Source organism: Solanum verrucosum, unplaced genomic scaffold, assembly GCF_900185275.1.
Source record: "Solanum verrucosum unplaced genomic scaffold, falcon-dt-bn FXZP01000009.1, whole genome shotgun sequence".
Taxonomy (NCBI): Eukaryota; Viridiplantae; Streptophyta; class Magnoliopsida; order Solanales; family Solanaceae; genus Solanum; species Solanum verrucosum.
This window is the reverse complement of record NW_026020231.1, coordinates 5,346-23,285: the sequence shown is the minus strand read 5'-3', so window position 1 is coordinate 23,285 and position 17,940 is coordinate 5,346. Positions and strand designations below refer to the sequence as shown.

The window sequence follows — 17,940 nt, the reverse complement described above, 5'->3', positions numbered from 1 at the left end:
ATGACATCAGAATAAAACATAGGTCTCCATTTCAGATCTCGTCGCCAAAAGAATCATTTCCATGTGTTTGGCCTGTGCACAAACATCAGGCCCACCCGGACACCATATAATACTCTATAGACTAGAAATAGTAAAATATAGCCTTCAGTCTTTGATCTTTTGGGGTCTAGGCAAAATTCTTGAACAATATGAAGCTAAGTGAAGATCCCAAATCCCATTTTGCTATACAAAATAAAAGAAGACATAAAATTGACATATAGGCATAGATGCATGTTCGTTATGAGTTAAATAATAGTCATGTTACCACAGTATCAAAAAAAGACAAATTCATATAATATTTATTACTTTCTTAGTCTCAATTTTTGTGATACGTTTTGAAATTCAAACAAGTCTATATTTGATCATAAATTTTTCATATATCTTTTAAATATTTTGAATTGTTATTTATTGTAACTTATATTACTTTTTACGTAGTTCACATATACATAAATTTCATTTTTAAAAAAAATTGAAGATTTCATGAGCAAATTTTTGGTTTAACTTAACATGTTTGACTCACGAAAAATGAAATGTGTCACATAAATTAGGACAACGAGAGCATCATAAAAGAGGAATGTGTTATAAGTTCAAACTTTAGCAAAGATTTCTGAAATTATTTTTGTGATTAAAGATGATGAAACATTTTTTATTTATAAGTACTTAGCTTATAAAAATATATATAGACGTTTACATCAAACACATAGATCGAATAAGTTATCATATTTATAAACTAGTTTATAAGCTTATCTAAAAACCACCTAATTCACAAGTTAATTTCACATTTATATTTAATAGATATGACAATATTCAAATAGAAATTGAAGGTAGATATAGATCGAGGCATCGAGTGATTAAGTCCGGTTCTAAAACGGATACTTTTTGGATGCTACTGGTAAAAAAGGGCCCTCTCTAAAAATATAGATAAAAACGGATATTTTGCTCTTTGTGTGTGAACTGTGATAAACAAAAGTAACTTTCATTAGTTAATCCCAAAACTCAAAAAATATCACAAAAAAATTAAAGATAGTTTGACTACAAATGGGCGAACTACAATTTTTTATTAACTTCTTCTGATGTGAAGCTATATCATATCTTAATTTTAAGTGTATGGTGAAATCTATTCGATATATAAAATCACAATTTCTTCACAAATAAAAATATTTAAAAATTTTAGAACTTTTTTTATTTTATTATTTGCTTACAATTAATTAATCTATAGTAAAAAAAAACTACTGAGGTCCATAATTGGGCAAACTGCCTAATTTATTTATTTTAAAAAAAAATTGTTCTTCAACCTTATTTACAAGTGTTTGTTATTCAATAGTTTAAAAATTGGAGTTTGTCTATAATTCGGCGACTATCAATTTTATTTATAAATAATTTTGTACTTCAACCTAATTTACTAGTGATTGTAATTTACCTAGTTAATTTAGTACGTATTATTAATACTCGCTGATCTAAATATTAAAAAATAAAATTTACTCAATAGTTTTTTTTATTATTGATTGTAAGCAAATAAATAGTGAATTTTTTTTTGTACGAAAAAAATTCTCAAATCTTTTAAAAACTTTCATTGTTTAAGAAGCTTACGATTTTATGTATTAAATAGACTTCACAATACACTAAAAAATTGATATATGATATAGCTTCACGTGAGAAGAAGTTAATAAAAAGAATTATAGTTCATCCATTTGTGGGTGAACTATCTTTAAAATTTTTGAGTTTTGAGATTCATGTGAGAAGAAGTTAATAAAATGAATTATAGTTTGTCCATTTGTGGGTGAACTATCTTTAAAATTTTTGTGTTGTTTTTTGAGTTTGAAGATTAACTAATGAAACTTAACTCTATTTATCACAGCGTCAACAAATGAGCGAAGTGTCCATTATGGTTGAGCGATTCACGTTGCCACATTGGTAAAGCTATCAACCGTACTTCAAGACCAATTTCTTTTCTTTGCTCTTAAATCTTAACTAAGATGGAATTTACATCCAAAATAATAAATTACAGATTGTTAATTAAAAATTAAATAAATTGTAAAACTTAAGTAAATTAATCTCATTATTAAATTGCAACAAGTATTTCTAGCAAAAAGACAAAAGTTAGTTGTTCTAAGACGACCAAACCATAGAGAAATTTATAGAATCACACGAGCTGGACAGGAAAGAAGTACGGGTGTGATATGTTTGGTACGAAAGAAACCATTTAATAATTGTCAAATAAGGAAAAAAATAACATTCTTTTTCAAACGACCTAAAAAGAAAAGGCGTGACATGAATTAAACGTAGTAGTGAAAATGTAAAGCATGTCTAACTAAGAATCAAGAAATTGCATAATATTCTCCCAATATTGTGATTCTGAAATCACAGATGTGATATCAAGAGACATCTCATGATCTGACTCGTATTGCCGGTCAGCAATTGCATAAGATGTAGAACATTCAGCACTCTCAACCCACTGGTTACTTTCAGCTGCTCCCTAAATCAAATATGACAAATTAAACTAGTTCATTGCAAAATCAAAGAGATTTTCAAAGCTCAAACAGGGTATATATTACTAATTAAGCAAATACTCACTGAAGTATTTTCAAACTCTAAAGACTGGCATTCGTCAACCGCGACCAAATTCCCCAAGTGATGGTACTTTCTCCCATCAAGATTGCAAGTCTTAGCATGCGTTGTAACTTTTTTCCAACAATTTTCATACATGCTTTTGCCAAGGATCTACACGCACAGAAAGTAAAAAGTACTCATTTGTATTGCTTCTTACAAAAAAATTACTAACTGTTATGAGGTAGAACCTGGACAAATACTATCAGTAAATTGGCCTAAACAGATCCAGATGCAGGAAATTACGTACATACATGTAGGTGCACCACAAAATATCACAAGTTGCGCATAGATATATAATATCTCATATGGTCACTCAACTATGCACTCTTCTCTCAGAAAGTCACTCAACTTTGAATTTTCTTAGACAAAGAATTAGAAACTACTTACATGCTGGAACAATAAGGATCCCAAGTAGTATATTATAAACAAACACTTCCAAGTTGCTTACAATAGATCTAAAACTTGAATGAAACAGAAATAATACAAAAGCATTAATAAGGATAAAGAAGGTGATGAGGATGAGAAGATTACAGAGATGAGAATAAGAAATTGCTATAACTTGTTCACTACCCTACTCATCCTCATTTTAGCTACTTATACTAACTCTCAGTACTTGTGTGGCCCTTCACGTGATTTGCCCCAGTCACAACATAATCAATTAATTTCTTAGGCACAGTCCTCAGACGCGTGCTTCTCCTTGGTGTCCCACTCAAGTTATCCAGCTCGGCAGAATGTGGGTCCACAACATTACTCCCTTCCGAATTCAGAACCTTGTCCTCAAGGTTCATAGATGGTAGTGGCAAATCAGAGTTTGATTCAGTCAATTGTAGAGGAGTCACTTGATTCTCAGGCTGTCCAATACAACGCTTGAGCAATGAAACGTGAAAAACAGGATGAATCTTCGCGGCCTCCGGAAGGTCAAGTTTGTAAGCAACTGCTCCTATTTTCTTGAGGACCTGAAAGGGTCCAAAAAACTTGCGCCCAAGTTTGTGGGAAGGCTGCACGCGTAACGAATATTGGCGATATGGTTTGAGTTTGACATAAACCCAATCTCCCACTTGGAAATGGATGTCAGTGCGCGCCTTATCCGCATTAACTTTCATACGTTTCTGAGCCTTGGTCAGGTTCAACTTGAGCAACTGTAAAACTTCATCCCTCTGTAATAAGAACTGGTCCACCAGATCACTCGAACTATCTCCCATGACATAGCGAGTTATAGACGGCGGTTTGCGGCCATAGACTACCTCAAAAGGCGTCATGCCAGCTGAAGTTTGGAGGGCTGTGTTGTACCAAAATTCAGCCCAAGGCAGCATGGCAACCCAATCTTTTGGAGTGTCGGCCACAAAGCAACGTAGGTACTGCTCCAAGCATTTATTTAAAGCCTCTGATTGTCCATCGGTTTGTGGGTGATAGGCGGTACTCATGGCGAGAGTAGTTCCTTGCAGCCGATGTATCTCCTGCCAAAATTCATGAATGAACCTAGGATCGCGATCAGTGACTATGGTGCGTGGAGGACCATGTAAGCGGATGATGTCAACCACAAAAGCCTCAGCCACTGTTCTGGCCGTGAAAGTAGATGGAAGTGAAATAAAGTGTCCGTATTTGGACAAACGATCTACCACTGTCATGACTGTTGATTTGCCTTTTGAACTAGGGAGACACGTGATAAAATCCATGGCAATGTCTTCAAAAACCAACTCGGGAATCGGGAGGGGTTGAAGAAGGCCTAAAGGGTGATGATTGATATCTTTCACCTGCTGGCAGATTTGACACGTGGAGACAAAAACTTTCACATCTTGCTTCATGTGTTTCCAATAGAAATTAGAAGCCAAACGATGGTATGTGCGGGCAACTCCAGCATGCCCTCCAATGGAAGATGCATGAAACTCCAATAGAAATTGTTGGCATAAGGAAGAACCTGAGGGAATAACCAGACGCCCATTGTAAAAGATTAACCCATCACGAATACAATAAGCTGGAACAGAGGTAGGGCTCGTGAGAATAGATTGCTTTAGAGCAAGCAACTCAGTATGGCTGGTATTAAGGTGTCTTAATTCCGTAAGAAGAGTGGGAACGCTCTTAGAGAGTGCCATGTAAATAACATCCGGAACTCTAGATAACGCATCCGCAGCACCATTATGTCGGCCAGGTCGATAGATAATGGTGAAGTCATAGCCAACCAATTTTCTAAGCCATTTTTGTTGCTCAGGTGTCTGGATAGTTTGGGTGGTCAAGTTCTTGAGTGACTGTTGATCAGTCACGATGGTAAATTGGCGTCCCAACAAATATTGCCGCCACTTGCCAACAGCTTGAATGATGGCGAACATTTCCCTGTGATAGGTTGAAGCTTGTTGCATGCGTTTGCTAAGTTTTTGACTGAAAAAGGCCACTGGATGGCCATTTTGCGATAATATAGCTCCAATGCCGACGCCGGAGGCATCAGTTTCCAATTGGAAAGCTTTGCTAAAATCCGGAAGCGCCAAAACAGGGGTGGAGCTGAGACAAAGCCTTAATGCATCAAAAGCTGCCTGCTGGGGTACAGCCCACACAAAGGCCTCCTTACGTAACAAGTCAGTCAACGGTGCAGCTATGGATGCAAAATGATGAATAAACCGACGGTAGTACCCAGCCAGCCCTAAGAAACTCCGTACATCTTTCACAGAAAAAGGCGTAGGCCACTGCTGAATGATCGTAATTTTGGTTGGGTCTACTGCTAAACCAGTGGTAGTGATAACATGGCCCAAATAATCAACAGATGCTTGGCCAAAGACACATTTCGACCGCTTAGCAACCAATTTATGCTCCTGAAGCAATTGCAAGACTAACCGTAATTGTTCAAGATGGGCAGTCCAAGAAGGACTATAAATTAGAATGTCATCGAAAAAAACTAATACAAAGCGGCGCAAATACGGGCGAAATATATCATTCATGGTCGCTTGAAATGTGGATGGAGCATTGGAGAGACCAAATGGCATAACAAGGAACTCGTAATGCCCTTCGTGAGTCCGAAATGCAGTCTTTTCAACGTCCCCTGAGCGGACCCGAATCTGATGATATCCCGATAACAAATCCAATTTAGAAAAAAATTGGGCACCATAAAGTTCATCAAAAAGCTCATCGATAGTGGGAATTGGAAATCTGTCACGCACTGTGACAGCGTTCAAGGCGCGATAATCCACACAAAAACGCCAAGTGCCATCCTTTTTGCGAACTAAAAGAACAGGCGAAGAAAAAGGGTTGGTGCTGGGACGAATAACCCCATCGCGAATCATATCACCAACTAATTGTTCCATGACATTCTTCTGGAAATAGGGATAGCGGTATGGGCGGACATTCACTGGTTCCGTCCCTGGTAGCAAATGGATGGTGTGATCTTGGGGTCGCACCGGTGGAAGGCCCTGAGGTTTCTGAAATACAGTTGAAAAATAGTCTAGTAAGGCAATAATATCCGGTGAAGTGTCGTCCCCTGCTGGTGGGGAATCCACCACCAATTTTAAATGGAAATAAGAAGAGATGGCATCAGTAGCTGATAAACGACGAAGGCTATGCAACTGGATGAGTTGCACATCTGGTGGATCGCCATGCCAACTGTACCTCTGTCCACGATAGTTGAATTCAAAAATACGAGCCCCATAATCCGTGACCACAGGACCTAATGTAGCCATCCACGATGCCCCAATAACCAGATCAGCCCCATGGACAGCTAACACAAAGAAATCTAAATGAATAGTTGATCCCTGAACTGTCAATGGCACACCCTGACAAACACCGTCACACTTGAGAAGTTGTCCACCCGGGACTGGATAAAATTATGTGTGCTACCGCCGTCAACAAGCACCTGTACCGGAGAACCAGTGACATGTCCGGTGAGACGAATCACATGATCTGAAACGCTGCCAGTTAAGGCATGATAGGAAATAGTGGAGTGAGCCTGAACCTCCAAACATTGAAGTTCCTCGGCGAGGACCTCATCAGCAAGCACGGGAGTCGGCATAAGCAAAGAATCCTCGACCTCATATGACAAAAGCAACAATTGAGGGCCAGTCTTACAACGATGGCCGGCAGAAAACTTCTCATTACAATTGAAGCAAAGCCCTTTTTCCCGACGACTTTGCATCTCAGCTTGAGATAGGCGCTTAAAGGGAAGACAACCATTAGAAGGCGTCGTCGGCGCAATTGGAGCTGATTGGGATGTCGGCGTAGGCAATAAAGGTTGGGTCCGAGCAAAAGCGGGTCGGGGCGGCCCTTTTTCAGCTATAATACGTTGCTCCTGAATATGGGCTAGGTTAATGACTTGGTCCAACCGTGTGGGCTCATGAGCAGTAACAGCAGTTAGAATATCGGGTCGAAGGCCCGAAAGAAAGCATTCCACCAAAAACTCCTCAGGCAACGTCATCGTTTCATTCAGAACAGCTTCAAAACGACGCCGAAAGTCTGCAACCGTAGAAGTTTGCATTAACTTAGACAGACGACCTTCCGGCGAAAGGACATGACGGGGACGAAAGCGACTAAGCAGTTTCTCTGTGAATCGAGGCCAATCACTCAACTACTTATTACGATAGAACCATCTATACCACTCCAAGGCTTCACCGTCAAGATAAAACGAAGCCAAGGTCAATTTATGTTCAGCGATAATACCGTAGAAATCAAAATAACGATCAGCCTGAAAGATCCAAGCGTCTGGCTGTGCACCATTAAAACGACCAAATTCAACCGGTGCCGGTTTATGGCGAACATGCATATGACCACCAGATGAACCACCAGCTATGCTAGAAGGTGGAGCAACCATCAGCGACGGCAAACGAGAGCTGAGATTTGCTACCTGAGCAGCAAGATCTTGAATCACTAACTGTTGACTTGCCAGGTGGGAACGAAGGTCAGCATCAGAAAGGCCAGAAGAGTTGGAACCGTCGGGAGCTATGAGTTTCGAATCCGGTGACATGATTGTCGGCACAATGAAAGCACCAATGGAACAATAAGGATCCCAAGTAGTATATTATAAACAAACACTTCCAAGTTGCTTACAATAGATCTAAAACTTGAATGAAACAGAAATAATACAAAAGCATTAATAAGGATAAAGAAGGTGATGAGGATGAGAAGATTACAGAGATGAGAATAAGAAATTGCTATAACTTGTTCACTACCCTACTCATCCTCATTTTAGCTACTTATACTAACTCTCAGTACTTGTGTGGCCCTTCACGTGATTTGCCCCAGTCACAACATAATCAATTAATTTCTTAGGCACAGTCCTCAGACGCGTGCTTCTCCTTGGTGTCCCACTCAAGTTATCCAGCTCGGCAGAATGTGGGTCCACAACACATGCCGTAGCCTCTGAGGATTGTTTTGGAGTTCAATTAGGAAATCCTCCACTGTTTTTATACCGTTTTCAGTCAACCGCTTATGGAAAGCACCATTTTTGTAAATATGTTCTAGTCTCCATACATCATCCGTTGGTGATGGAGGGTACCGCTTCTTGCATTCTGTGAAAAACGTAACTCAAATTGACTCACTATTTAGTTTATTAATGTTAAAAAAGTAGAAATATAATACTCACTTGAACGTTTATCCTTGACAGTAAAGGGTCCTGTCACGGCTTCTATCACTTCAGGTTGATCGACAACCCTTGCTCTTAGCTTTACCCCGTTCGACTTCTTCATATGATTTGGAGAGTATTTGAATATAATTTTGTTAACAGAAACAACGCCTCCTTCCAACCTCAGATATGGGTTTTGGTCGCGCCTTGATGTTCCACCTCTTGTTTGAATCTTAATATGACTGTTTAGTTCGTCGTCATTAAGTACAAATATTTCAACTTGTGCTGAGGCTAGATGCCCCTGTCCCACTTGTTGTCCTGTAACAGCATCAACCAATTCCACTTTGGTTCCTTTGGAAAAAATACACTCTCCAGTAAATATCACTGGGGCAACCTCGTGTGAGAACCTTAAACATAAACATTTAGATTCACAAGGATCGAGTTTCTTCTGGGAATTCCTGTTTTATATGTGTACAAAGTGGAATATAGTTTAGTCTCAGATACAACAAGAAATTAATTACAGAGGCAATGAAAGTTCTAAGAGTCTAGGTTGATTAGTACGCAGACTTTACCTATCTTGTGAAGGTAGAGAGGTTGTTTCTAAAAAAACAGTTTATACAACATTAATGCTAAATGCTTAACATAATGTTTTACTTTAAATTATTGTACAAGTGATGTGATTGTAATTTTCTTCTCCACCATCAATGCACTACTTAAAATTAAATTGAGATTAAGTTCTATGCATTAACAGTGTAAAACGTATTGTGTAGTAGCCTAAAATATATGATAAGTAATTTGCAATAACATGTTAAATCACACCAATATTGAAAAAATTCATTCCACATCAATTGTAATTAACTTAAATCCTACTGCTAATAATGCAACATAAAGAGAAGTAGTGGTAACCATAATTCTGAAAAACATTCCAAATAGCTCTTTGTTTCTCACCTGTTCTGATCAGTCAAAATTTCTTCCAATTCAGAGTTAAATTCATCATCCACCTAGATATATAAAACGTTGATTAAATAGTCAGGTATTGATAGGTATTGATATACATGTATTTGTTCTGATGAACTATTGAGCTTTCAACATGCATGATAACATAGGTCCTGATTTCAAATCTCGTCGCCAAAAGAATCATTTACGTGTGTTTGGCCTGTGTACAAACATCAAGCCCATAGCTGAGATCGTACTATTATCAACTACCATGCGTTATCCCACACGCAGTCCATGGACAATTGTCAACACCACTAGCCATCATTTAAAATCATTATCACTAACCATGTTTACCACAACAGCCATCGATTACTAGCTACAATCATCTCCATCAGCTATCACAATATATTGCCAACTTCCCTCATCATCATTCGCCACCCCTATTAACAGTCATCTACTACAATTATCTATCGCCACTACTATTTACCACATCAACCATTACCATTAATATGTTCTATCCGTCATCATAACCATTATTATTAACTATTATCACTATCAATTACTATCCACATGTACCACATCAGGCAAAACCATCTCCGCTTAGACATCATTACTATCAACAGACATATAATTTTTCAAAATATTTTATTTATACCATATCTGATTAGTTTAATTATTTATTTACGTATTAATTTTTAAATAAAGACAACATTTTGTACGTATGTTCAAATTTTGAGGAAAAAAAGTACTGTAATTAATATTTTCTTAATTCAACCTCTGAAACGTATATTTTGATTTAAACATTCAAAGTTTGATGTACATCTTAATATTCATTCATCTTAATTTTAATAAAAACAATAAAATCTAACTTTAATAGTCATATCCTCAGTTATGCATTGTCCTAGGAATGTTTGGAAAGGAAGGCGTCAGTCTATTTCAGCTTTTAGCTTTTAGTAGATTTTGGCGATTAATTATTGGCTTTTAAGTTTTCCACATAATTGATGTATCTAGTAGATCCAAAAATATAGATATTGTGTTCCTGAAAAAGATTAATTTCTTTCCAACCACATACCAAAAAAAGCCCTTTGTGAGTAATTGGCAATTAGACATATATGCCCACCAACCTAATTAGATCTGGGAATTGTTCAAGAGTTCATTCATTTTGTCCACTCAAAATTATATGATATTTTTTGTTTTGTCAAGCGAGCCAGCTCTCAACTGTTATAAACATTGCTTGGATCTCAAATGAATTAAGCTAGATCCCCAACTTTGGGTGAAAACAGGCCAATGATTTACAGAATCGTCGATCGGGTTAATTATATTTACACCAGCTGCACAAAGCTGAAGTAGTCCGAACTGGCCTTAAGATTACATCAAATCTAATTGGTGAGTGAAAGAAAAACACAAGCATATGACCAAAGTTAAGCAAGTAATAATATGTGAAAGCCAAAGTAACAAGTACAATGAACCAAAAAGAAAGTAAATCCGTTAAATTTCATAGCGAATTATAACTCACCGGAAAAGTCGACCACAAAGCTGGTGGAAAGGTGGCCACAATCTGCCGGGATCTGCAGAAAGAAACAATGGCTCAAAATTAAAGGAGATACAATAAAACACCAGAAATTAAAATGACTTAGTCAACGTCAACCATAGTCCATGTATATGGTTCAATATTTCTATGAAAGCAGATGCATCACATGTACAACTTGTCAGTTATGATCCCACATGATATAGATTATAGATATATAGCGACTAATATATAAGTGTTTCTTTTACCTGAACGAGACAAAAAAAAAAAAAAAAAGGCTGCTAGCTATAGTACACTTTACTATACGAAAAATGAATTTTTGAAACCAAATCATACAACAAACGTATTTGGAATTTGATGAATTACAACAAGAAATTAGAACAAGTGTTTTGATCTGATTTTAATTAATGTGGAAAAACAAAGATGTATGATTTAATTTTCTTACATGGTAAAATGAGGATGAGTACTATTGGAGTTTGTTGTTTCAGTATTTACTTGTTCGAACATGTCTATGTTATGAGCCGCCATCATCTACTGATCTTTTTTGTTCATAAATAGAAACAACAAAACGAATGCTATAATAATCAATATAGGCCAAATGAATTGAAATATATATAAGTAGGAGTAGTCACTAAAATGGTTTTTTTAGAGGGAGCTAGGCTACGATTGTGCATGTTCCTCTTCTTTTCCTATGTATTGCTTAGAAAGACGCGTGTTGACGGTTTAAATAACCGCCCTTACGTTAAGTTGTAACTATAGAATGGGGTGGCCAATCCCACATTTTTCTTTGAAAATATATGCTTACACTAGAATAATCATGTCATAATTAATTAGAGGCTTATCAATTAGTATTACTATCCTTCTTTTAGGTGCAAATTAAATGTCATGTTTTGGGTAGGATTGAGTAGTAGTTTAAGTTTTAACGGTGTAACCGAATTTAAAATTGGAGACTTTAGTTTATAAGGAACTAATTATTTAAATACACTCTAGTTTACAATATTACGTATCTTACCATGTATCTGGTAGCAAAAATATATGTATCTAAGTGTAATATACGTAAGCATTTTTTAATTCGTGATAAGCTACTTGATATTTTAAAAGTATATATAATAATTTTTCGTTTAAAATTTGGTAGACAAGGCCAAAATCTTAGATACGTGGTGTTTATCTCCATAGTGTGAACATTACTACTTTCTTCAGACGATTGGTTTGGTCTGTTTTTCTATATTGCATATTCTATTGAAGTTCAGTCAAAGGAATCAATGGACGTCGCTTGTTTAACCTTCGGAACTTACAGAAGCTAAAAGATGTATCGATGAATATATCATTAGAAAATGAATTTAGCTAGATTAGTTTAATTAATTTTATTCAACCTCTAGATGGAAATTAGGACGTGCGGTCTGTGCCTTTGCACATTTCTCTCTATCGATCTTAACAATGTTTTAGTCGAAATTTATTTTAGTTTATCATTCTCTCACGTTATAATTATATTTAAATACGTACCTGTTTAGATTTATGGCATGAAAAATCCAATCAATCTGACACTGACACGTTCTATTTCTCTTAGCAAGGAAAAAGGGGCAGGTGGCGGCTGCACGATTAAAGAAGTCGCGTTTAGCACAACGAAATTTTTAATAAAGATTAGTATGTTATATGCCAAAATTAATATGGTTCAATCTAATTAAGATGGTAATTGAGAAATAAAAGAGGAAAAGCGTACTAAAGTAAGTTAAAATTCATGTTATTCTTCGAAATTACGTAGGTGAAAATGAAGTGGAATAAGACGTTTGGCCATAATGGTATATCCATTTTTGGGTTGTCAAACCTTCAATTCATTATTTATTAGGAGTTATGATTAAATAGAATCATCGATCAAAGTACATGAATCCACATAATTTGATATGATTGTCTTAACAAAACCATTATTAATTACATGACATTTTTAAATTTAATTATTAAGTGGGTGTGGGGGACGTGCTTAAAAATAGAGGGAGTAAAAAGTAGTTTAAGAAAATGAAGAGCCTAACTTTTATGTCTTATTTGCTTGACCTTTATATCAAGTCTCCATTTTTAATATTTCCTTTTTGAACCCAACAATGAGGCAGTCGAAAATTGCCACGTTTGGGCCGACTTGATCTTATAATATTATATTAATTATATTAAATGAGAAAATTTATATATTATTATTATTATTATTATTTATTAACTTTAATTTGTTGCCGATAATTGCATAATAACGACATTTTGGGTGAAAGAACAATTATATAGGAGAGTTCATTTAATTATTACTATCATTTTTTTAATGAATACGAATATGTTTAAAAATAAAGGTTTAATAATGACAGAATTATATCCCAAACCCCACTTTGCTATACAAAATAAAAGAAGACATAAAATTGTAACGACCCATTTGCTCGTTTTGAGTACTAGAGCTTTTTATTTCGTAAAAGACTTTTCGATAGATTTTAAATGGGTATTTTAGACTATTCGTAACTACTATTATAAATTTAGTGGGGTGGTTTTCATTGTTTTTATTTGTGGTAGTTAATGGACTAAGTCCATAATTTAGTTAATTAAATTATGGCCCATGAATAAGAATAAATTAGAGGGTTTAGTAATTATTTAATTATTAGTTGATAATTATTTACCCTAAATAATTAAAAGACTAGACAAGAAGATTTACGGTAGAGGAAAACCTTATCTGCGGCGTCTACCAGTGAAAACCGACACCCAGGTAACTTCATTCTTCAATTGCCTTAATTTATATTTGATGGTTTAGAGTTACCATTAGGCGTTTGCATGTGGTGCAATATCAAATATATAGGGATAAAATGTAGTGCAAGTTGAGTGGTGGCGGCTTTGGGTTGTAGATGTAGTTGTTGCAGATTAATATTAATATTATTATTATATTATGGTTGTGTATAGGAAATTAGGGATAAAAGACATTATTATAGTATTAAAGTTGAGTGGAAAGAATTAAAGAAGAGAATTAGAAACTGTGATGTTAAATTCAATAATTTTCTTACGGCTACTTGTGATCCTTGTGAATTTGGGGAATATATGCTCAAAAGTATCCATGATATAATCATTGGATAATGATCATGGTGTGATAACACACATAGATTGGAAGGGTAGTTCTATGATTTATTTCCGTAGTATGCTACTGGTTTCGCAAACCAGTGAGTTTCCGATTTTCAATTGTTCTTATTATTGTCACATTATAATTTAAATTTAGATATATTGAGATAGATATTATTAAATATTAGGTGCATCGAATTATTTAAATTCCATTAGAGATATGCTAATGGGAGGAATTAAGACTTACACATAGGTTTGAACTTTAGGAAATTGATTATAGAATTAGGTGAGTTTTTGGATATAGGAGGGACATAGAATAATATGAGTGTTTATAGGCTTGTTAACTTACAAATTATGCATATATATTTGATAGATTGGAAAGGTTCGGAGGCATTGAGGAAGGGAAAAGCATTGGAGAAGTAGTTTGCTTGACTTCGGTTCTTCGGTGGAGGTAGGTTATGGTTTGTTCTATTTGATAGATAAACTCTTAATAGCGATTGATATGCATCGACTGATATTGTGAAGTTCTCTATGTACTTGACTGTGTGATTGTGTGGCTTGATTGTGTGGTTGTGATTGGTCTAAAATCCTGAGACCGTGGGATTTGTAATCTGAACACCTCTCTATTGAAGTTATGCCTTGAATAAAGAAGGCTTGATGTAATATTATTAATGAACTGAAAAGTAGTGATAATAAATGATAAATTAATAATATTATTGGATCGGAGTGTCACGTTCCGACACGGTATTTTTGGATCGGAGTGTCACGTTCCGACACGGTATTTTTGGATCGGAGTGTCACGTTCCGACACGGTGTAATTGGATCGGAGTGTCACGTTCCGACACGGTAACCTTAAAGGAAAAAGATATTGAATTAACTTAATGTACTCAATCTCAATGAACGCATTTCCCAAACGGGTGTGATGTAGAGGCATGAGTCCTCGTGTGTGTGCTTGATATTGTGATTGATTACGTACTTGCTTCAACTGTTACTTGTTCATGTTGTGGTTTCTTATCACCTGCTAAGTGCTATAGTTGACTTTATACTATTACTCATTGTATATTAGTTTCTATTTTGGGTTGGCCGATGATACCTACTCAGTACGTGTTCCTTGTACTGACTCCTACTTGTGTTTTCTGCGTTTTTCTTTTGTGGAGTGCAGCAAGTGTACCATCGACTTCGACTCGCCCTCAGCTCTAGCCAGTCTCCCGCACATCAGATTTCAGGGTGAGCTATTCCTTCTAGCTCGTGCTGGATTCTCTCAGTTATGGTGTGATGTCCTTGGTTTTCGGACATGGACCAACGTATTTACTTATTTTAGGGTCTCTAATACTTTTAGACTTGATATGTTAAGAACAGATGTCCTTGATGTGATGACTTTCAAATTTTGGGGATAATATGTAATAGACTTTAGAGGTTTATTTGATTGGTTACTTTAATAAGTTTTGGAGTTTCCGCGTTATTGTTGTTATTCGTAGTTGAATTATTGGAATATGTTGGGGTTTAGATTCCTTGGTCCGCCCACTTAGGAGGTTAAGTGTGGGTGCCACTCACGACTCAATTTGGGTCGTGACAAAAATTGACACAGGCATACATACATAATATAAGTTAAATAAATAGTAATGTTACAAATATAAAAAAAAAGATAGATTCTTGTAATATTTATTTTCACAAAAAAGGTATGTGTTATAAGTCCAAACTTTAAGAAAAGTTTATGAAATTATTTATATTGTTAAAGATGGTGAAACATGTTCGATTTATTTGTAATTATCATATAATTTTTTTTAAGACATTTGTATAAAACACGCAGAATAAATCATCATACTTATAAGCTAGTTTGTAAGCTTATCTAAAAACCACGCAAGTTAATTTCACGTTTATATTTAATATATATATATATATATATATGGCAATATTCAAACAGAAATTGAATGTAAATATAGATAAAGGCAACGAGCGATTCACGTTGCCGCTATAGCTATTAATTAACAGTACTTTAAGACCAATAATTTCTGACATTCTTGATAACTTTGCGGAGCATTTCAAAATATTTTTTTGATTCATTTTTACATGTTATTTTTTCCTAAAATAGATTTTTATTTGTCACTTTTGACATATAGAAAAAGGACAATCATATTTTTCAACCCTCAGCATTAAGTGCTAGTTTGGATTGACTTTAAAAGTAGTTTTAAAGTCAAAAATAAAAAGTTAAACTGAAATGATTTTTAAGTCAAAAAATAAAAAATAGGGGGGAGACCTACAATTGGTTTTTGACTTATTTTAAGTCATTTTGACCTTGCCAAACATTTTCTAACTTATTTTAATTCATTTTTGACTTATTTTAAATTATTTTTTATATTTGTTAAACACGCCAGAAGTCAAAAACTGACTTCAAAGTAGATTTGACCAACTTTTAAGCCAATCCAAACACCCTCTAAATACTCTTTCTTCAAATCATTTTCAAGACTTAATACTAAACATCATTTAATAGGGATAGGTTGGTAAAATATCTATATCAATAATTATTTTCTTAATGAGTATGTCAAGTCAAAATATGACAAGTAAAAGTGAACTTAGGAATAACTATCTATTTCGTTAAAGTTACAACTCTTCCTCTTTAAGATTATATCCTCTTGAAGAATAATGTATTTGGCAAGCCTAGCACTAGAATCCAGGTGAAAAGGGTAACTTTTTTTTATCTTGACAGACTTTTCTTAGCTTTTTTGTATAGCTATAAGTTGTTTGTTTTAGAACTTTCTTTTTGAAAGTTGATACAATGAATAGTAACCTCCTCTTTCTCTGTTAGTGTCTTTGATTAAGCTAGAGTGTAAGGATGAATTTGTAATTCTTTGGGGCAAAAATATGCTTACAGAGGATGAATAATGTCACAAGAGGCTTATTAATTAATATCCCCGGTGCAAATTAAATGACAAGTTTTGAGTGGCATTAATTTATCTGATCTAACTAATATGAAATAAAGAGAAAATTTCAACTATATAATTGAATTTAAAATTTGGTACACGTACAAAGGACAAACTTTTAGATACGCGGTGTTGATCCCCATGACATTTTAAGTGGTTGGCAAGTGTGAAATTTACTACACTTTCTTTGAAATTGTTTGTTTGACAGTCAAAGGAATCTATGTCCCTTCAATCTTCATTAATTATCACTGTATTTTTTTAATTAAAAAAAAACATGCGCACACTCACACACTTGAAAAAAAAAAATGGATTTAGCTACAACCTATCGTTACGTTAATGTATTCGTAGCTAACGTAAATTTATCACTAAATAAAATTAACGATGAATTTTGTTCTATGTTTTTAGAAGTGACAAGAGAGGGTTGAAAGTTGGGCGAAAGCATTATTGAGTTTAATTTACTCTTAATTGTTCCTTTTCTTGTAATTCTTCAAGTTATTTCTTCAAACATTACGTTTTAGGTGATTTCTTTAATTTATGAGTCATTATTTATTTATTCATTATCACAATTCCCACACGTTGTTTAAATGCATGTTGATTATGACATGAAATTTAATTAATAAGTCATATTCTATTTTTCTCAGCATGGAAAATGGGGCAGGTACTGACAGGTACCAATAAGTCACTTTATTTTGTAGCTGCACGTTATACTCCACATAACAATATTCTCTTTTACTATACTATATAAATATATATATAATATATATTATATTACTTTACTCCTATATAGAAATGGGACTAGATGGGATGAACACAGCATCCCATTATTGTTACTCCTGTATAGAAATGGGATTTGATGGGACGAACACAGCATCCCATTATTGTACAAAAAGCAATTAAAAGTGTACAATGAAAATTTTCCCTTTTTGGGCCAATTCAATTGGCTGTTAAACACGTGGAAGTCTGCATTTGAACATCAGAATTTCAAAGGTCTAGAGACCATCAGAAGGTTTCAGTGGAAACAACCTAAACTCTTCTCTTTCAAGATTGAAATTGGTGAGTTTTCTGTCTTTCTTTTGTGCATCAAAGATTGATCTTTAATGTTTGTGATAATGGTGCAATTTCTATTTTTTCTCCTTCAAACGTTTGAACTTTCCTTTTTTCCTTCATTTGTACTTCAAATTTTGTCAGTAGTTTTCAAGTTGTCTCTATTAATTTCTTTATTTCTCAAATTGTGTGAGTTTTATGAATTCTATTCTTTCTTTAACGCACACGACTATTATCAATATCAC

At 34.8% G+C, this 17,940-nt stretch overlaps 1 protein-coding gene across 1 annotated transcript; it reads right to left on the bottom strand.

The window, feature by feature from the left end:
* Positions 1 to 2,309: 2,309 nt before the first annotated feature.
* On the bottom strand, positions 2,310 to 11,180 carry LOC125832716 (calmodulin-binding protein 60 B-like). Its single transcript, XM_049511933.1, has 7 exons — positions 11,120 to 11,180; positions 10,641 to 10,711; positions 9,137 to 9,189; positions 8,210 to 8,646; positions 7,975 to 8,135; positions 2,614 to 2,760; positions 2,310 to 2,515 (listed from the first exon to the last, which is right to left on the bottom strand). The coding sequence occupies exons 1-7, from the start codon at positions 11,178 to 11,180 to the stop codon at positions 2,351 to 2,353; spliced, it is 1,095 nt and encodes a 364-aa protein (XP_049367890.1). The 3' UTR covers positions 2,310 to 2,350.
* Positions 11,181 to 17,940: the final 6,760 nt, after the last annotated feature.

What these genes read in the sequence shown, in the direction of transcription:
- LOC125832716 (XM_049511933.1), bottom strand. Translation starts at nt 11,180, where the DNA reads ATGGCGGCTCATAACATAGACATGTTCGAACAAGTAAATACTGAAACA. An exon ending in CTTTGTGGTCGACTTTTCCG is followed by an intron (nt 9,190 to 10,640) that starts GTGAGTTATAAT and finishes TTATATATCTAG; the next exon opens with GTGGATGATGAATTTAACTC. An exon ending in ATCCTCAGAGGCTACGGCAT is followed by an intron (nt 2,761 to 7,974) that starts GTGTTGTGGACC and finishes CTGTGCGTGTAG; the next exon opens with ATCCTTGGCAAAAGCATGTA.